The sequence below is a fragment of the Capra hircus genome, chromosome 13, assembly GCF_001704415.2.
Source record: "Capra hircus breed San Clemente chromosome 13, ASM170441v1, whole genome shotgun sequence".
NCBI classification, from domain to species: Eukaryota; Metazoa; Chordata; class Mammalia; order Artiodactyla; family Bovidae; genus Capra; species Capra hircus.
The window spans coordinates 63,392,767-63,414,925 of record NC_030820.1 but is presented as its reverse complement, the minus strand read 5'-3'; the positions used below and the strand labels follow the sequence as shown (position 1 = coordinate 63,414,925).

At 37.9% G+C, this 22,159-nt stretch overlaps 1 protein-coding gene across 2 annotated transcripts in view; it reads right to left on the bottom strand.

Annotated features, from left to right (window-relative positions):
• Nucleotides 1-22,159, bottom strand: part of ITCH (itchy E3 ubiquitin protein ligase) — a 99,527-nt gene that overhangs the window by 47,705 nt on the left and 29,663 nt on the right. For both annotated transcript variants that reach the window (XM_018057738.1, XM_005688476.3), the window contains exons 3-8: nt 19,568-19,658; nt 11,826-11,967; nt 9,615-9,739; nt 8,471-8,608; nt 5,814-5,859; nt 5-162 (exon numbers count right to left, since the gene is read on the bottom strand). In XM_018057738.1, the coding sequence (XP_017913227.1) occupies nt 5-162; nt 5,814-5,859; nt 8,471-8,608; nt 9,615-9,739; nt 11,826-11,967; nt 19,568-19,637 (679 nt within the window). In that variant the 5' untranslated portion in view covers nt 19,638-19,658. The remainder of the gene's footprint in view (nt 1-4; nt 163-5,813; nt 5,860-8,470; nt 8,609-9,614; nt 9,740-11,825; nt 11,968-19,567; nt 19,659-22,159) is intronic.

Here is a 22,159-nt window from a genome sequence, read left to right as displayed (position 1 = left end):
ACACCTGGTCTACGTGGGGTAGGTGGAGGTGGTCGTGAAGGTCTTGGAGGCCTAGAAGGTTTAAAACCGCCATTTGAGAGTGATGGAGAATTATTCCCATTGATCCTCCTATTTTCACCAGACCCTGCATCCTCAGGGTCATCTGATCCACTTGCATTCGCTCTGGGTAAAAAGGCAGGGAAGGGAATAAGAATGCTCTTTAAATTTAACAGAAAACCAACAGGAGGACCACAACTTTTAGGAGCTTGAGAAAAGCTTCCTAATTTCTGGCCAGCCCTACCAAATACATAAACAGCTCTTATGGCAGATGTACATACAGCTTCTCAAAGCACATCTAGAAATAGAGTAAGGAGTTACTCAAGGGTACAGAAATAGTTGGGACTATTCAGAACTATAAGGTATGCTGGTTCAGATTTCAAATAACTCTTCAGAGGCCCTGCATAAGCAGAAACAGTCAAATTCTCAAAATTCCAAATGACTTAGAAAGGGCACTATTTTATCACAACCACAGATAGCTTTGTCATCATTTTCTTGGTTTTCATTAGCTCTTTAATATCTAGGTCTGAAACAAGGCTACTGTTCCACAGCAGGAGAAGGAAGTACATTTACTTCCAAGAGCTAGGTGTTCTCCTTCTACCCCAGAAAATGGTATACAAAATGTTCCAAGTGATCTAGAACAGAGGTGTCCACAGACTTTTTTTTTTTAAAGGAACTATCGTTTCTTCAGAGCAATGTCTTCAGCTGGAGAGAAAGAAAAGGGGGAGAACAGGAACAGGAATGTCAGATACAAAGTTCCTGCTGCCGCTGCTGCCAAGTCGCTTCAGTCGTGTCCGACTCTGTGCAACCCCACAGATGGCAGCCCACCAGGCTCCCCTGTCCCTGGGATTCTCCAGACAAGAACACGGGAGTGGGTTGCCATTTCCTTCTCCAATGCATGAAAGTGAAAAGGGAAAGGGAAGTCGCTCAGTCGTGTCCGACTCTTCGCGACCCCATGGACTGCAGCCTACCAGGCTCCTCCACCCATGGGATTTTCTAGGCATAAGTACTACAGTGGGGTGCCATACAAAGTCACTACTGTTAGTTAAATATAGCCAATTCCTTTTCCCAGGGGAATCATTGATTACAAGGCAGAGCATCAATTAGCTAGTTTGGAGATGATTCAGCTAAAGCTCTGATAACCTACTACCTGGTAAGTGGAAACCACTACACTGCACTAATTCATACCCTGGGCCTCACGGCAATCCTGAATAAAATTTAATAGATCCAAGAAACCAAAACAGAGGTAGTACCATGTATTAAGTCATCTTCACATTATGGTCCCCAGAAATCAAAGTATGATATTTGGACCAGAGTCAAGCACAATTTACAGGCGCCTGTTAGAAACACACAATCTTGGACTTCACTCCTGATGCACTATATCAGAGAGAGCGTTTTAACGAGATCTCCAGATGATCTGTGTGAACAGTAGGGCATGACACATACTGCTGTGGGCGTTCCTCAAATGCTTACTCTGAATAAACGGAAAAGCTCAGAAACAGGCAGTCAGCACCAAGCAGGAAGACTGAGCAACCTCAGAACATGAACAGAATGCAGCAGGAGTCAGCTCTGACACTGGTGATGAGTCTTAAACTCCTTTTGAGTTGTACACCTTTTTGAGACTCTGAGTGTTGCCTCTCTTCACTACTTTAAGATGGGAATGGGTGAATTTAATTCGGATGACCACTGTATTTACTAACGTGGGCAAGAATCCCGTAGAAGAAATAAAGTAGCCCTCATAGTCAACAAGAGTTCAAAATGCAGTACTTGAGTGCAATTTCTGAAATGACAGAACAATCTTGGTTCGTTTTCAAGACAAACCATTCAATAACACAGTAATCCAAGTCTATGGCCCAACCACTAATGCCAAAGAAGTTGAATGGTTCTATGAAGACCTACAAGACTTTACAGAACTAACACCAAAAAAAGACATCCTTTTTATCATAGGGTAGTGGAATGCTAAAGCAGGAACTTAAGAGATACCTGGAGTAACCGCAAATTTGGCCTTAAGAGTACAAAATGAAGCAAGGCAAAGGCTAACAGTGTTTTGCCAAGAGAATGCACTAGTCAGAGCAAACATCCTCTTCCAACAACACAAGAGATGACCCTACATGTGGACATCACCAGATGGTCAATACCAAAATCAGACTGATCGTATTCCTTGCAACCAAAGATGGAGAAGCTCTATACAGTCAGCAAAACAAGACTGGTAGCTGACTGTGGCTCAGATCATGAACGCCTTATTGCAAAATTCAGATTTAAACTGAAGAAAATAGGGAAAACCACTAGACCATTCAAGTAAGACCTAAATCAAGTCCCTTATGATTATACACTGGAAATGACAAATAGATTCATGGGAGTAAATTTGATAGAGTACCTGAAGAACTATGGACAGAGGTTCATGACATTGAATAGGAAGCAGTGATCAAGACCATCTCGCCAAGAAAAAGAAATGCAAAAAGGCAAAATGCTTGTTTGAGGAGGCCTTACAAATAGCTGAGAAAAGAAGAGAAGCTAAAGGCAAAGGAGAAAAGGAAAGATACACCCATCTGAACGCAGAGTTCCAAAGAATAGCAAGGAGAGATAAGAAAGCCTTCCTCAGTGACCAATGCAAAGAAATAGAGGAAAATAATAGAATGGGAAAGACTAGAGAACTTTTCAAGAAAATAAGAGATACCAAGGGAACATTTCAAGCAAAGATGGGCACAATAAAGGACAGAAGTGGTATGGACCTAACAGAAGCACAAGCCAGAAGTACACAAAAAAGTCTTAATGACCAGGAAAACCAAGATGGTGTGATAGCTCACCTAGAGACAGACATCCTGGAATGCGAAGTCAGATGGGCCTTAGGAAGCATCACTACGAACAAAGCTGGTGGACGTTATGGAATTTCAGCTAAGCTATTTGAAACTAAAAGATGATGCTCTTAAGGTGCTGCACACACTATATCAGCAAATTTGGAAAGCTAAGCAGTGGCCACAGGACTGAAAAAGGTCAGTTTTCCTTCCAATCCCAAAGAAGGGCAACACCAAAGAACGTTCAAACTACTGCACAACTGCATTCATTTCACACGCTATCAAGGTAATGCTCAAAATCCTTCAAGCTAGGTTTCAATGATACATGAACCAAGAACTTCCAGATATACAAGCCAGATTTAGAAAAGGCAGAGGAACCAGAGATCAAATTGCCAACATTCACTGGATCATGGGAAAAGCAAGGGAATTCCAGAAAAACATCTAATTCTGCTTCACTGACTATGCTAAAGTCTCTGACTGAGTGGATCACAACAAACTGGAAAATTCCTAATGAGATGGGCATACCAGACCACCTTACCTGCCTCCTGAGAAATCTGTATGAAGGTCAAGAAGCATCAATTTGAACTGGACATGGAACAACAGACTCGTTCAAAATTGGGAAAGTAGTACGTCAAGGCTGTATATTGTCACCCTATTTATTTAACTTATATACAGAGTACATCAAGTGAAATGCTGGGCTGGATGAAGCACAAGCTGGAATCAAGATTGCTGGGAGAAGTATCAGTAACCTCAGATATGCAGATGATACCACCCTTATGGCAGAAAGTGAAGAGGAACGAAAGGGCCTCTCGAAGAAGGTGAAAGAGAGTGAAAAAGTTGGCTCAAAACTCAACATTCAAAAAACTAAGATCATGGCATCTGGTCCCATCACTTCATGGCAAATAGATGGGGAAACAGCGGAAACAGTGACAGACTTTATTTTCTTGGTCTCCAAAAACACTACAGATGGTGACTGCAGCCATGAAATTAAAAGACATTTGCTCCCTGGAAGAAAAGCTATGACAAATGTAGACAGCATATTAAAAAGCAGAGACATTACTTTGGTGACAAAGTTCTGTATAGTCAAAGCTATGGTTTTTCCAGTAGTCATGTATGGATGTGAGAATTTCACCATAAAGAAAGCTGAACACCAAAGAATTGATGCTTTCAAACTGTGGTGCTGGAGAAGACTCTTGAGAGTCCCTTGGACTGAGAGGAGATCCAATCAGTCAATCCTAAAGGAAATCAACCCTGATATTCATTGGAAGGACTGATGCTGAAGCTGAAAGTGCAATACTCTGGCCACCTGATGTGAAGAGCTGACTTACTGGAAAAAGACTCTCATGCTGGAAAGATTGAGGGCAGGAGAAGGGGACGAAGAGATGGTTGAATGGCATCACCAACTCAATGGACATGAGCTTGAGCAAACTCTGAGATAGTGAAGGACAGAGAAGCTTGGCATGCTGCAGTCCATGGGGTCACAAAGAGTTGAACACACTGAGTGACTGACCAACAACAATATACTATACAAAGTTGTCAGTGTGAACTTATCATCATTATATCTGAAAAACAATTAGCTACAAATTAAGTGCTACCATGGCTTTGCTCTCTGCTTCAGTCTTACAAGCCTGTTTATTTCACCATACATATTTACCTGATCTATTAGTATATGTAAGTTTAGATGTTTATGAACAAGATAAAGAACCCTGAGAACCAAGATGCTAATACAATAAGGTCATAATATATAAATCAATGATTAACAGTCAAGAAGGCACTTTGAAAAACAAAATCTTGAACATTAAGCATCAGTCACCTTGGTAATTCATAAAAGTGACAGAAGACAACACTGAGAAATACAAAATATCCAGACATGCTATGGGAAAGGAGACCAACAGGACTATGTTGATGATACATGTAGTGCTTGATTTAAACAAAAAAGTAGAAGAAACTAAAGCTGTTTAGTAAACTTCTTAAATGTCTGGTGTGGGGGGAGGTTTTTGCCTTTTTCACTGGACACATGCCCAAGTGATGAAGTCAGCAAACAAAAGCAAAGGGTTCACTGCCATGATTCCTGTATAGCAACATTTAAACAGCATGTGACAGTTTACAAAATGTTTTTCAAACCCGTCATCTAAGAGTCATGCTCTCTGGAAAACGCTAAAGCAAAGGAATTCATGCTTAACACAAAGACATGCTCAAAGATCAGTCTGGCAATCTCATAAACCTGGAAGACAATGTTCCTCAGGTTATTTGTGACAATGATTCACTTGGGAAAACACAAAGCATTACCAATAGCATAAAGCCAGGGCTCTAATAATGCCTTTGCAAGAAATTTACAGCTGTCTAGAGTGGTTTCATAAAGTATTTTGAGAAAGACTCACAAAAATAAAATAGAGTGGCATAACAGAATCTTTCAACGCACTACAAAATTGTATGCCATCGTCTCTAATGTGAAAGTGTGGGTTCATTATGCAAGAGAGGGCCAAGGAGCACTGAAATATTAGGACACCCTTATGAGGGGCATTTCATGGCTTCAGAAAAACCTTAAGAAAAAATAAAACTAAAAGAAACACAAAAACATAGGATGTCTTCCAGTCTACAGAGAGAATTATTAATTTTTAAAACCTTTTCTATCTTTAATCACAGTGAGAAAATTAGAGCCCAGCTTTCCTAGAAAAGGAAACAGTCCAACAATGACCTTAGGATTCTAAACTTCCCTACCTTTGGGAAAGCGCCGAGATATTCACTTTCTATAAGCTGAAGAACTATTAGTGTTTGGGTACCTCTGGCCTGCATCACAGAACTGCAGTCATATACGCTAAGGCTCTTGAATTTTTCCATGAATATTTCCTTTCTTACCTAGAGCTCTGAAATTTGACACATTTTTATATCAATTGGAACAAAGTTTTGATGAAAATGAAATTTATTCATTCTCCCTTGTTTCTTTCTGCATTCTATGACATGTAACAAGTGAACTCTTACCTTGTTTCATCCTTAGGTCTGGAGCCATCATCATTCTGTGAAGCACCTTTAACAACATTAAAAGTTAGAAAGAAAATGAATTTCAAGAAGTCGTATGCACCTTTTACGTAAAGATGCTTTGTAAACAAAACCATTCATTGTATCTTTCTAGTAACAAAGATTGGGTTTCAACCCTGGGTTGGGAAGATATTCCTGGAAGAGAGCATGGCAACCCATTCCAGTATTCTTGCCAGGAAAACCCCACGGACAGAGGCGCCTGGCAGGCTACGGTCCATGATGTCGTGAAGCATTGGAGATGGCTGAAGAGACTGAGCATGCGTGAGGTAAAAAGAACACGCTGGAATGGAGTTAAAGTCCAACGTGATATTTAAAAGGAAAATAAGATAAATGTTCACGTGACTGAGAAGTTTTATCAAAATTGTGCAAATGACTATTTTTTGTCTGTGTGCAAATGATTATTTTGTATAAGAGATGGTAATGAGTCAAGGTATATTACTCATGTGCTACTTCTGCCTTGTTTCAGATGTCTTATTTATTTACTTACTTATTTAGCTAGCTAGTTAGCTGCACCAGGTCTTAGCTGCAGTACACAGGAACTTTGAAGATTTTCGCTGTGGCATACAGGTTCTCTAGCTGTGGCATACAAACTCTTAGTTGTGGCTTTGTTGTCCTGTGTATGTGGCATCTAGTTCCCTGACCAAGGATGGAACCCGGGGCCTCCTCTACTGGGAGTGTGGACTATTAGCCAATGAACCACCAGAGAAGTCCCCATTTGCTTGATTCTATCTAATTCAAATGTATTTTAGTCATCTTTTGTATTCCAACTACCTCCCCCTAAAAGTGCTGATTATCAGCAGGATAATGAGAAGATTTTGAAAATAGAAAAATCAGTAATATGTTTCTTATGCAAAGGCCCTGAAAATAGCTTCGAGAACAGAAAAGGCACAAATGGGTCTCAAAGTGGCCAAAACAAATGCTACAACAGTCATACTTTCTTCAAGTTTTTTTCATGAAATATCCTTAGGATTCAGTAAGGAACTATGACAGAGAGGGAGAGTACTATAGGTAGGCACGGACTGCAGCAAGACTAGTACACAGAGAAGTTTAAAAAACTATAAAATGCAAAAAGAACAAGTGTAACAGCCTAGGTCCACTGAATTAAAGAACAACAGTCCCTAAATACAGTCCCAACTTTCAAAGAGTGAAATCATCACTATACTACTCCACTGAAGTAATGGATTACTTCATTTAAAAGATGCTGAGTCACCACTATATTATTACTATATCATACTCAGCAAGGTGGGCAAGTGTCTCAAGGTTTTATTTTAAAAAATGGTACAGGTGGATAGATAAAATATGGTACATCTATGCAATTTAAAACTATGCAGAAATAAAAAGCAACAGACTATTGAAACATGCTACATCACTGATAAACCTGAAATGACACTATCTACGCTAAGTGAAAGAAGCCCGATACAAAGACTACCTATTGTTATGATTCCATTTATATGAATGTGTCAACTCTGAACCAGTATAACCAATTCAGAAATTTCTTTCTTCCCTCATTAACCCCAAAGAACCAATCTGGAAGATATAACCAGGACTACTTTGAAGGTTATGCTATGAAAAAAAGGTCATGAATTAGAAACGAAGTAGGAAGTCTCCCAAAGTAGAAACAGAAGTATAATAGCACCTGATAACTGCAAAATGCTTCATAATGCAGTTTCTAGGTAAACAGAAAGATCTCTCTCAGACTAATCAAAGAAATCATTAACCTGTGCTTTGTCTTGAAAATCTGTGTTCCAGGTGAAAACTTATTAGCAAATAAGGGATGGAAATATCTAAAGGAAATCCACTGAGAGGTGGTTTTATTAAGCATGCTAGCTGCACAGGGACTAACTCAGGTGCCAAGCTTCTTTTAACTACACCTCATATTTATTCCCTTTAACACTAGTAAACCATAAACTATAAAATACATCAACATAAAACAAATTGGTTTTGTCATTATTATAACTCAAAGACAGCTCAGTAAACGTAGCCTACAAAAATGGAAGAGGAATGGCAAACGATGCCAGCTTGTACTGGCTTGTCCAGTACAGTACTAAGGATTTTGAGTCAAATTTAAACTAAATCAGACACTGCTACAGACAGTAAACTATGTCTACCACTGGCACTGGAGAAGGTGTACATCAAATGTGCCATATTAACTGCCACTGTTGGCCTACAGAATGGCTACTTTATAAATCAGTTCATCACTCTCAGAGACAACAGTGATTTGGCTTACATTTGGCTAGCTTTTCAACTCTTAGTTCCTAATAGAAACAATGTACTAAAAGTTTAAAATGAAAAATGTCTCTTTATAAAATGGAAATAAAATGATTTCTTTATGTGAAAAAGAATGGCAGTAATTACAACATACTTTACAGTGGTTAGTTTAAGAAAAGACCCTATATATTTCCCTGGTGGTCCAGTGGCTAAGACTCTGTGTTCCCAATGCAGGGGGCCTGGGTTCAATCACTAGTTAGGGGAACTAGATCCCACATGCCACAACTAAAGATCCTGCATGCCACAATGAAGATCAAAGATCCTGTGTGCTGCAGCTGGTACTCTGCACAGCCAAATAAATAAAAACGAATTTTTTTAAAGTGATTACTTACTATCTGAACATGCAGTTTCACCATTGGGAACAACTTCAGACTCTAGTTGCAGCCCGTCAAGACAGACTGACAAATCTCCTATTGTCTCTGCTGGTTCTTTGTCACCTACAAGCTGTAAAGTCACAACTACTTCCTCAACTGGAAGAGAATAAAATTACAGAAAATGGTCACTGTTTTTTTTAAGTCATAACTGTTAAAAACATGACTGTCAGAAAATGTATGTTTATATGTACACATATTGTTTTAATACCCTTCACCCAAGGTTTCAGGATTTTTCATACCAAAAACATTTTAAAAAATAGAACAAAATTTCCTAGCGCTTAATATCCACAATGTAAGATACTAAATGGGGCTTCCCAGGTGGCTCAGTGAGTGGTAAAGAATCCGCCTGCCAATGCAGGAGACGTGAGTTTGATCCCTGCATCAGGAAGATCCCCTGGAAAAGGAAATGGCAACTCACTCCAGTATTCTTTCCTGGGAAATCCCATGGAGAGAGGAGCCAGGCAGGCTATAGTCCATGGGATCACAAGAGAGTTGGACATAGCTCAGTAACTAAACAACAAACAAAAACACTAAATAGCTCAATCATCTCACTTATTATATTCATTCTCTTCTTCAAAATGAGCCATCAGGACAACTAAGACTACTCAGCAAGGTATGTCTGAATTATATGGAGTAAAAACATAATTTAAGAATGAATTTTTGTCTTATAAATCCTAAATGAGAAATAAAATTCTTAGAAGTATGCTTTAGATACTCAAGGGATTAAAAGTCTTTTAAAATCATGATATATTAATTAAAATAAGCATGTTACAAGTTTTTATGTATCTATAGATATCAAAAGAGAGGTACACACATATAAATAAAACCATCTAAAATAAAATCGTCTCTGCTCTATTTCTTTTCCATAATTGAGTATAGCCTTCAATAAATATCTACTAAAAATTTACTTAAAATGGATCCAAAATGAATGGCCAAACCAGATATTAGGAATGCATTAAACAGTTCTAGCTTTATCTCTCTATTAATGTTACAACCATGTAAACTTAAAAACAAATAGTGAACAGTCATTTTCTCCACATTTGGCACATGAATTTCTTGCAAAATAACAAAAGCTGAGCTTATTCTTTTCTCACATACATACGTTTCATATTGTTTGACTTTAATGTTTCATAGATATCCAATCCAGCAGTTCCCAACAAAACATCAGATTTCAGTGTCTGGTGACTCCACACACGAAAATGTAATTTACTCACAGGGGTGACAATACTACAAATGAAAAAAAAAAAAAAAAGGTGAAAAAAGTATTTCCTTTAATATCACAATGGAATTCTAAATAAATTACAATTAAAATATCACCGCCTATCTTACAGTTTACAGCCAATACTGCCTGTATTCTATAATCTTATGAAAAGCGTATCTGAATGCTACAGGTTTGCACGGTCATCTTCACGCACTGCTGACCTATAGGGACGATTACATGTATGCATTATCAACAAAAGTAAAAGTGCTCATCATGCTACAAACTGTTGAAAAATAATTTTACTTTAGTAGTACAAAAAGCTGAAGCTCCAATACTTAGGCCACATGGTGCAAAGAACTGACTCATTAGAAAAGACCTGGATGCTGGGAAAGATTGAAGGCAGGAAGAGAAGGGGACGACAGAGGATAAGATGGTTGGATGGCATCACCAATGCGATGGACGTGAGTCTGAGCAAGCTCTGGGAGTTGGTGATAGACAGGGAGGCCTGGCGTGCTATTCACAGGGTCACAAAGAGTCAGACACGACTGAGAGACTGAAAAGAACTGAGTACAAAAAAGTGATTTGTACAAAAAACTAAATTCTTATTTTATGTCAGGTAGTGTGCTGAGCTTAGGATTATTTCATTTAATCTTCACACTAACCCTGAGGTGAGAATACCTCTTTCATCTTCACATACAAAAGCTGATATTCTGAGAATAAGCAAATTGCCAAATATCACACAGCCAGTTGGTGACAGACTGTAATCTGAACAAAGATCTGTCATTAAAATTTGTATTAAGAATGTTCTCAGTCAGCTACTTACAGATTTTAGGATTATATTACCCCATGCTTCACACTGCTAGAGGCAAAGTGTCCAGGACAACTGTCAAAAAAGGCCATACCTTGCTAAATGCCAATACAGAATAAAAATTTGAATTTGCAATAAGCTGTATAAACACTATTTCAATTAGAAAAACACAACAATATAAAACCTATAATAGCCCTATGGTTCAAGGCTGTAAGACTTTCCTAACCAAGGACAGAACTCACGCCCCCTGCAGTGGAAGTGCAGAGTCCTAACCACTAGACCACCAAGGACTTCCCAGGGGCAGATATTGTAACCAAAGTAAGAAACTTTCACCTAATCATTGCCCATTTTTGGTACAATGTATTCATTCTCTTTCAAAACTTTCAGATGTTACTTTCAGGAGAACATATAATAAATATTAAGAGAACATTTCTCTGTTAGTCATCTGAGTAATCACAATGGGGATGGAATAAAAGTTAATAAATTTAATTTTACTTTGAAAGATAAACTCTACCATCAAAGATGGCAGAATATTTCAATTCAACTCTTGAGACAAGTATGGAAAGCATGCTACCTAACAATGGAAGCTGTGTTAAAATTGCAGGCCAATCTCCTGTAACTTAAAAATTCAGAAGTAAGTGTTCCCTCCAAATATCCAGGCTGAAGAGCACTACCGTATAGGGCTACAAGGAGAGCTTTTTTTCTTAACTTTTATACCACTAAGTTCATGTTGCTATCAGCTCAAGAGCCTGGAAGTATATTTACAGTAAGCACAGATAGCAGTTGGTAGAAAATAGATGAGCATTCAGCCTATTATTCTGAACATCTCCAGTCATGATTGGAGCCTGTGGCCTTTTGAAGGTTTGTTTTTTTAAAAAAATGTTATTCATACACTGTTTTAATCTAGATCAAATCTCTAATGGGGCACTAATTAAAAATGAAGTCTAAGAAACATTAATGCTGAAATAAATACAGATGAGAAACATTAGAATGATACTTCTGAAATTAGGTCTCAAGATGATCACAAAGTCGGACACGACTGAAGCGACTTAGCAGCAGCAGCAACCCTGGGATCTCTCAGCTACTATTTAGTGGCAACAGAGATACCATCAACAACTAAACGAGAATGCAATGAAAAGGAGAGACTAGGAAAACAAATAATTAAAGAGAAACGAGACTAAAAGAACAAGGGGGGTAAAATTAAGAGGGAGGAGGAACGAAAAAAAAGTGAAAAACTTTCTAAAAGCTGCATTTCTGCTGACCTATTAAACAAAAAACACCACAGAAAATACTTTCAAACCTACACTGTGAGAGGCTGCTTCCATTTGGGACTGTTCGTATTGTTGCATTTTTCTGTCTTCTTTGACTGTCCGTCTACTGTGACTTCCACATAAGGACTTGGCCCAAACCAATTCTTTTTATTCTCTTTAAGCTTTGCTGAAATGACTAAATAAGAGAGAAAATATTTCAGTATTTGAGATGTTAGTCCATCCTTCAAATCAATTTAATTTCACAAAGATTAAACAGAGCATTATTTTTACTCAAGAGAAGCAAAGCAGTTTGTTCTAAAATATTCACAAATTTTATTCACGTATGACCTGTGTATTTCTTACCATCTTATTAAAAAATATAGGACTTCCTCACACCATCCACACAAATTCCCATCAGCAGTATCACCAGTCCCAGAGATCTTGAGGTCAATTAAAAAGTACATTGACAAACTTGGTTAACAAATATGTGAATGCCTACCATCTATCAGATATTATTGTTCTAAACCCTGGACAGAACAGTTTATAATTAGAGATAAGCCCTTGTGATGAAAAACAGCCTAAGGTGGCAGAATATGAGTTGGTAGTAAAGAAGTTTTCTAAGGATACAGTACTTTCAAGCAACCATCTAAATGACAAGGAGCTATCCATGTCAAGATCAAAGGTAGGAAGAAGAGAACATTAAGAAAGAGGTACAAAAGCTTTGATCTAAGAAAAGTAGAGCAAATAGAGAAAAATGGTAAATAAGGTGAGATCACATTTGGCTTTGCAAACCAAGATAAGGAATTTGGGTTTTATTCTAAGCATGCTAGAAAGCCACTGAAGGAAGAGTTACCAACTAAGATTATGTCCAGCATCACATGTATTACCTTAGCAAGAGCTTCTCACATCCTGAGCCTGAGTTAGTCACCACTGCCATAAAACATAAAACAGCCTTGTTCCAGCCTTGTGTGGAAGGAAGGCACCAAGAGTAGATTCGCATCTGGAACACCCCACAGCTCCCACAGGAGACAACTGACTGGTCCCCTATAAATGAGATGACCACAGCCAAGGAACTATTTTACTACCTGGATATCTACTCTAACAGCAAAGTTCAGAGATGCCAGTGCCTATCAAGACTAACAGGCTGTTGCAAGTTGCTAGGAAAGTTTATATAGGAGCTACGCAAGAAGTGCAATATATAGTCCAACACATAGACAATCTGGGCACTCTAGCAGGCACAGTCCCAAGTGGTGGCCCTGAATCCCCCAACTTCACTTTGATCTAATATTTTACTTCTGTCCTTTTACACGTAAGAGACTGCCACAGCCATCTAAGAGACAGTAGGTTAGACTAGGGTGGTGAACATGGATATGGGGAGGAATCAATATTTTCTAATGAGAATCAACAGGATTAGATTACATCAGTGAGCTACGGAAAAGCAGCAAAGATATTTCCTGTGTTTCTGGCATGAGTAACTGGATAGAAGGTGGTATCATTGAATAAGATGGAAAAGATCTAGGAAAGAACAAGTTTGAGGAGGGTGGCATGGGCAGGAAATCAAGTGTATTATAATGAATGTATAAATTTGAGATGCTCGTGAGACATCAAAGTGGAAACACTAAGCAAAATGTCTTTTTCAGACCAGAAAATGCTCAAGTGGGGATCAGACCTTTCTCTGACTAATATGTAGTATAAAGCCCTACTACTTAATACAAAACTTAATTTAATCACAGGATTACCCCAGAAAAATCCCTATTTTTAATACATTTGTGGTCCGAGAAAAAGTGAAACAGCCCATACAATCATGCATAAGTTCATTTTGTTTCAGGGGCTCTTGTGATCCTCTAAAACTGATTAAGCCTAGAACAAAGAGCAATGCAGCTATCCTGAGTGGCTTTTTAGGATTCAAACTTTTGAAAGCTATTTACCACATAATCCCACTCAACCCCACTAGAGCCATTTTAGGAAACTTTAAATGGGAAAATAAAAAGAGTAAGGGAGACTAACACCAACTGTTAGTGTTTTACTGTGTCTGGCACCTAAATATTATCATTCTGACCCTCACGACTATTCTGCAAGACAGGTATTATCATCTTAATTTTTACACATAAAAAAAGAACAAGATCAATAGAATTTAAAAGTTTATCCAACAGTCACAGCAAAGCTTGGACAGGAGAAATTATGTTAAGTGTTCAAATCTCAAAGTTTAGATTGCACAAAACTTTCATTACAGTCCTAACATTGTAAAACAGACCAATGTACTACTTCCTAAAATTTAAATTCCCAAGGTAAATTAAAAGACTATGAATTATAAACTAGAAGAAAATGAATCAGAAAAATGTCAGTATCATCTGTTACCTGGGCTACACCTAAAGGCCTCTAACCACTGTCTATTTTTACTCTCACTTCTCCAGTCCAATTCCTCATAGCTGCTAGAATTGTTCCTAGAACAGAGGTGACCATGTCAATAAATTTTCAACTCCCTAATACCTAAAAAATGAAGTTCAAATTCTTCTGGGGCATCTTACATTGCTTACTATGCACTTTTACAGCCTCTTGCTATACAAAATCCCACACAGGCCCCTGGTGTTCTAACCACTCTTACCAGTTTGCTGTCCCTCACAAGGACCATGTACTTTGACGGCTCATATGCGCTACTTCCCTCCACTCATAATGACCCTTTTTCCTTTTCATCCAACACAATTCTACTTCCTGAGTTGTCTTTAATCTCTTCTCTTTGAAGGGTTCTTTAAATTTAACAAGTCAAAATCATTCTATGCTTGCACAGCATTTTCTTATTTATATATGGCTCCTGTTGCTTTTCATTCAGTCTTAGTTCTTAGTTTTTACTTATTTAACTCAACCTGCAATCCCCTTCATGGGAAGGTATACCAAGTGTGTATATTTAAACTTCCTCTCCAATATGAAATAAAAGTTTTGACAATTTAAGTATAAAGAAAGTAAAAATAAATAAATGTAAAGAAAGTAAAAGTGAATCCTTGGGTTATTCAACTTATTTTGGGAATCAGAAGGCTGTAAGGAACAAGGCAAAACAAATAAGGGTGCTGAGATCAAGTTATGATTAGCAATATGATGAACTGGTAGGAGATAAAACCAGTTATGCAAGGATTACCCTCTGTGGTCAGAAGTCATGAGAGGCCACAAGAGGCCTCTGTAGCAGAACTATGGTTTGTCTGGGCAGAACTGGATATAAACTCTTGACTTTAAAGTATGAAGGACCCTCCTGGTCTCTAAGCATTGAGAGCTAAATATATGGTATTCTAGTAAATCTGGAAAAACACAGTAATGTTTAATTTCAATTTTTAAGAACTGAAATAAGATGGTTTCTCTTCCTCAAATGATGAGCTCTGAGTAAGGACTGAGACCAAGAAATTTCTAGGAAATACCAAAGTACTTATTCTGCTCATGTAAGTATAATAGCTGAAGTTAAGTGCAGAACATAATTAAACAGGAAATGGCTAAAGATAGGGGAGGATGTAAGAAAACAGACTTATGTCCAAGGTAAAGGAACAGGCCACAGAATTAGAGATAAAGAATAAAGAATGATCCAGGAAATCAACTTATTCTGGGAATTGGAAGGCTATAAAGACAAGGTTAAAACAAACAAGGGTGCTGAGATCAAATTATGATTAGCAATATGATAAACTCTCAGAAAGATTTAAGAGTAAGTAGGTATTTCTGATTTCCTGCTATAATTTTTTAACTATCCGATAAATTACAAAAGGATCTGCCCAACACAAGGATGAATACAGGTACATTCAATACCCAACAAAAGTGTTAAGAAATCACTTCAATGCCAAAAGAAGTTCCCAAGGGGATGCCTCATATAGTACCTTGATCAATGAAAGCATAGCACAAAAGACCACCTTTCTACTCCAGTTCAAATTGGAATAACAAAATGGCTATTCATGTTATTTCTATAAATTAAGAGTCAAATCATAAAAAGTGTGACTAATGAACTGGCATGATTTTAAAGTTTAAGGTGTAAATGTGTAAATATAAGACATCAGGAAATAATTACAATTAAATTTAGTGAACATTCATCACCTCATATAGATACAAAATTAAAGAAATAGAAAAGGAATTTTTTTCCTTGTGAGAACTCGATCACTTGTGATGAGGTATACTTTATGTAAATTCTGAAAAAGAAAAGCAAGGCTGCCTTTCCCTTGATGATCCTATAAAGAATTATGTGAAATTAAAACACATCAAGTTCTCTAAACAATCTATTTATCAACATAGTATCAATTTATGAATTAATTTTTTAAAACTCTTGCTACAACTTATACAAGTTTTTATTAAAACTTATTATAAGGTGTCATTTCTCTAATAAATTTTCTACTTGCCTTCATCTGTTAAGGAAAAGCCATTAGCAAATGTATATACTGTAAACAAATTATGTATGTACGCATGTAATGTATGCATGACAGAAAGAGTTAAAGAAATAAATCTGAGCAGAACCCCAGAGTAACATTTTAACTTTTGACACCAAATTTCCCTATCAGTCTTTTACAGCAGCTTTCTAAAATACCAATCCAGTTTACTGCTCTTTGTTAAAAACGCTGGTTACTTCCCAGCTCCCTTAGCAATGATTTTTTTGGCAGCCTCATGTCAAGGAGATGACCCATCCCATGCATTCTCACAGGTCCCTGCTCTGCAGCAGCGGCTTTCAGGGATATCGAGGGCAGCCTTGGCATTTCCCTCCTTCGGGCCATTTGCTCTGTCATGTTCATTCCTGAAAGATCCTTTTATACCTTTCTACTTTTTAAATAGTAGCAAAGCTTCAAGCACCACTTTCTTTCACAGCAACTCTAGTCAAATACTACCCCTTTTTCCTGACCAAAGTCATTATCACTTGCCATTACCATATACCAGGGCATATATTTCATACTTGCATACTTATGCCTTTCTTGAATTTTAGAAGTGTTGAGGCAGCTTACCAAAATAAAATAATAAACAAAAAATTCAAATACTGCAGCTAATCCATTAACACAGAATAAAAAATACAATGTCAATTAAAGTGACTTGCGGGAAAAAAACTTTGTTCTGAGGTTTCTAGCACCAAAAGCAAAGTAAATAGTGAATTACAAAGGACACTTGATTGTAGTCAACTTGGCACTCTACTGTTTATTATCTGATGTTCTCCATATCTGCCATATCTAATGATGTCTTTGCTAGATATATAACTTTTATCGATAATTCACAGTGCCTGTTTTTGTTAAAATGCTTTTGCCCTATACTTGTACATTCTCAGAAATTTTAGACTCAAGATTAAAAGCTTATAAATGGCTAAGAATTATGTCTTCTTGAGGTACATTTAGGTATTAATTGTTTTTCTTCCCGTGACAGTCACAATAGCAAAGATAGATAGCTTACGCAAAGAAAAGTTGAAAGGAATATAACTTAAATCTTGTTGCTCAGATGGTAAGGAATCTGCCCACAATGCAGGAGACCCAGCCAGGTTCGATCCCTGGGTCAGAAAGATCCCCTGGAGAAGAGAATGACTACCCATTCCAGTATTCTTGCCTGGAGAATTCCATGAACAGAGGAGCCTGGTGGACTACAGTCCATGGGATCGAAAAGAGAGAGACTAACTGAGAGACTAACACTTTCACTTTTTCTTTCCTCATATTACTATCTTAAATTGCTGACTTTTAAAAAATAAAAAAGCATGTATATTGCTTACATAACTTGAAAAGCTGACTATTAAATTCTCTAAATCAAAAATTTTAACTTAAGCTGTCCCCTAAAAAAAAGTCTTAGGAAGCCTGGCCCAATATAAAACAGCTACTCAGACTAGACTGAAGATGGGGAGAAAGTGAAAGTGTTAGTTGCTCGGTCGTGTCCAACTGTTTGGGATCCCATGGACTGCAGCCCTCCAGACTCTTCTGTCCATGAAATTCTCCAGGCAAGAATACTGGAGTGGGTAACCATTCCCTTCTTCAAAGGATTTTCCTGACCCAGGGATTGAACCTGGGTCCCCCCGCACTGCAGGCAGATTCTTTACCATCTGAGCCACCAGGGATGGGGAAGGGAGAAACAACTAGAATCTGGCTTTGGCAAAGAAATATTAGAATCTTTCCCTGAAAATCAGATATCAGTAAGAAAAGAGACTGGAGTCAGTGAAAGAATTCCCAAGAATAAATTCTAGCCTGCTTTCAACTTAAGAAGGTGTTACTTTTATATAACTCAAATACTTTTAGGTTTCGAGAAAGATAATAATAATACAGTTTATAACTTTATATTCATAATCTAGAGGCGGTTGTAAGCCAGGTACAGTATTAACAGAAACTAATATAATCAATAAATGCCATTAAATTAAAAGGAGAGAGACTAAGTTTCCATTGTGTAATACACACACGCTTGTCTAAAGAAAAATCCAGTGCCTCACTGGCTAGTACAAATGGTTCCCATAAAAAGACCCTACAAAGAGATCATATGGAGCCTGACTGTGAAAGGTCTTAGCCTAGTTTTAAAGAAATTCACTAACACAGCCAAGGAGAAGCACTGAAGGTTTTTGAGCAGGTACAAATCAGGTGGCATTTTAAGAAACATTAATCTGAAAGTGATCCACTTGGTTAGCATAGTTAGAGGAAAAAAACAGGTATTAGGAAAGTAGTAAGAGCAACCAAAAAATTTAAATAGGCATTTCTCAAAAAAAAGATATACAAATGGCCAATAATAAGCACATGAAAAAAACGCTCATCATCATTAACCATCAGAGAAATGAACTCAAACGCTCGAGATACTATGTCACACCCATTACAATGTCTCTAATCAAAGATAAGCATTACAAGGGTGCTTACAAAACTGTAACCTTCATACATGACTGCTGGGAATACAAATTGGTCTGGATGCTTTGAAAATTAATTTGGAATTCCTCACAATGCTAAATGTGGATATTACATGACCCAGTCACTCTACTCCCAGGAACACACTCAAGAAAACGGAAAACATACAACTTCACAAACAGTTATACACAAATGTTCATAGCATTATTCATAACAGCCAAAAAGTGGAACCAATCCAAACACCCATCAATTGATAAATGGATAAAGTATTTCCACATATGGAATAGTATTTGGCAATAAAAAGAAATTAAATACTAATGCATGCTACAACAGGGATGAATCTTGAAAACAATATGAGTGAAAAAGTCAAGAGACAAAGGCCACACATTTTATGATTCTATTTGTATGAGACCAAAGTAGGCAAAGCTATAGAGAGAAAAATAATTAAGCTAGGGCCGAAGGTGGCTGGGGAATATGGGGCAGGGGTTTCTTTCTGGAATGGTGAAAATGTTCTAAAATTGACTGGTGATGGTTACTCTGAGAATGTATTAACAATCACTGACCTCTAAATAAGTAAACTGTATAGTATGTGAATTAGCTCTCAACAAAGCTAAAAAAAATCCAAATCAAAACAAAAAACAATAGCAACTGCCCAAGCATGTTTAACAAACCCAAATCGTATACCATACCCAATAACAACCTGAAATTAAAATGTTATTTTTATGTATCTACACATTATGTTCATTTATTCATTCAGCAAAAAATTTAACACCTGATATGTAACAGCCACTAAAGGTTTTCTTCTCAGAAGATTTTTTATTGACAGTGAAAGTGAAGTTAAAGTCACTCAGTCGTATCCGACTCTTTGAGACTGTATGGACTATACAGTCCATAGAAATTCTCCAGGATACTGGAGAGGGTGGCGGGGTGGGGGGGCACAAAGAGAATGAGGGAAATAATGCAGTAGATGTTTTTAAGACTTACCAGTGATCTGAAGTTGTGATTTCATGGTCAAACTACCCATTGAACCAAGCTGTGATCCACTGCCAGACATATCACCAACAGGAAGGCAAACCTGAACAGGGCAAAGGAAAAACACTGTAAACATTAAAAATTCCCACTTGAAAAATATGTAAATGCTAACCAGGCCATTTCCATGTCCCATGGAAGACCACAAAATACCAGTGGCCTTCACACTGCTAAAATTCTAGTATCCATCCTGCGCTAAACTATCAGCAAAATCTGAAATGGCTGAATTTCTTTCTTCCGTGGTTTACTTTCTTCTTTTAGTTCCCAAGACACATTCTCGAGGTTTAATGTCCTACCTTACTGATTATTCCTTCTTAGTCTTCTTTGATGATTCCTTCTGGTCTCTCTACCCTCTTAATACTGGAAGGTCCTAGGGCTCAGTTATTGGTTCCCTCTTCTCTCATATCTTCATATTCATTTCCTCAAGGATATCATCCAGTGTTATGGCTTTAAATATCATCTATATAGCAACAAGTCCCAACCTTACATTTCTATCCCAGATTTCACTCCTGAATTATAAACAGCAACTTCACTTGGGTATCTAAAAGACATTCGAAACTAACACATCAAAAACAGAACCCCGATGTCCTCTGTAAACTATCTCAGTCGAAGACAATTTCATCCATTCAGATGCTCAAGCTAAAAACTATGGAGTTATTCTTGACCCCTTTGTTCATATGTCCCTTCCCATCTGCTGACAAATTCTAAGGTCTCTATTTGCAAAATACACCTAGAATCCAGCCATTTCTCATCACTTCTATCATCAACCTGTTCATAGCCACCTGACAGCTATCTTCTTCCTGAATTATGCCCCTCTCCTAGATTAACCTAAAGTGACCCCACGGACTGTACAGTCCATGGAATTCTCCAGGCCAGAATACTGGAGTGGGTAGCCTTTCCCTTCTCCAGATGATCTTCCCAACCCAGGGATCGAACCCAGGTCTCCTGCACTGTAGGCAGATTCTTTACCAGCTGAGCCACAAGGGAAGCCCAGATTAACCTAAAAGGTCTCCCTTTTCCCATCCTTGTCCAGCCTCAGTACCTATTCTTAACACAACCTGGATGATTTTAAGATGTTAAGAAGTTCTTCAAATCTTCCCATTTTACTCAAGTGAAAGACCCTATATGATACAAGCTTCCACTCCTCCCTACCTCCTGATCTTATTTCCCCTCTACTTTCCACCCCTACTCAGGCACCTACCTATTATTTTTCAAACATGCCAGCACATTCTTGCCTTAAGACCTTTGTTCTACTTGTTTTCTTCACAATATTAACAGTCTGTTCCACCTATCCTGATCATTTTTTTTCTTCTACAGACAATGTGATCTTTTGACATACCAAGTAATTGACTTGGTCATTATGTTTATTGGTTTTGATTCTCTGGGCTAGAATATAAACTCCATGTGACCAGGAATCATTTTTTTTGGTTCACTGATAAAACCCAGAATCCCAAAACAGTGCCTGACACATTGCAAACACTTAAACATCTGATCTGTGAAAGGAACAAAGATGGCTCCTGAATTATACTAAAATAAACAACCCTAACATATCTTCTTCAGTCCATAGTCTCAGAAGAGTTAATCCTCATGTGGTAAGGGCATGATCTACATAACAGAGATTTTATAACAAAATCAGGACACTTGGGCTTGATTCCTGGCTGCAACACTTACTGTATGATACTAACCCACTCCAGTACTCTTGCCTGGAAAATCCCATGGATAGAGAAGCCTGGTAGGCTACGGTCCATGGGGTCGCCAAGAGTCGGACAAGACTGAGCAACTTCACTCACTCAACCTCTCTAAAAAGCAAGAGAGTTCCAGAAAAACATCTATTTCTGCTTCATTGACTATGCCAAAGCCTTTGACTGTGTGGATCACAATAAACTGTGGAAAATTATGAAAGAGATGGGAATACCAGACCACCTGACCTGCCTCTTGAGAAACCTATATGCAGGTCAGGAAGCAACAGTTAGAACTGGACATGAACAACAGACTGGTTCCAAATAGGAAAAGGAGTACATCAAGGCTGTATATTGTCACCCTGCTTATTTAACTTCTATGCAGAGTACATCATGAGAAACGCTGGGCTGGAAGAAGCACAAGCTGGAATCAAGATTGCTGGGAGAAATATCAATAACCTCAGATATGCAGATGACACCACACTTATGGCAGAAAGTGAAGAGGAACTAAAAAGCCTCTTGATGAAAGTGAAAGTGGAGAGTAAAAGAGTTGGCTTAAAGCTCAACATTCAGAGAACTAAGATCATGGCATCTGGTCCCATCACTTCATGGGAAATAGATGGGGAAACAGTAGAAACAGTGTCAGACTTTATTTTTTTGGGCTCCAAAATCACTGCAGATGGTGACTGCAGCCATGAAATTAAGACGCTTACTCCTTGGAAGTAAAGTTATGACCAACCTAGATAGCATATTCAAAAGCAGAGACATTACTTTGCCAACAAAGGTCCGTCTAGTCACGGCTATGGTTTTTCCTGTGGTCATGTATGGATGTGAGAGTTGGACTGTGAAGAAAGCTGAGCGCTGAAGA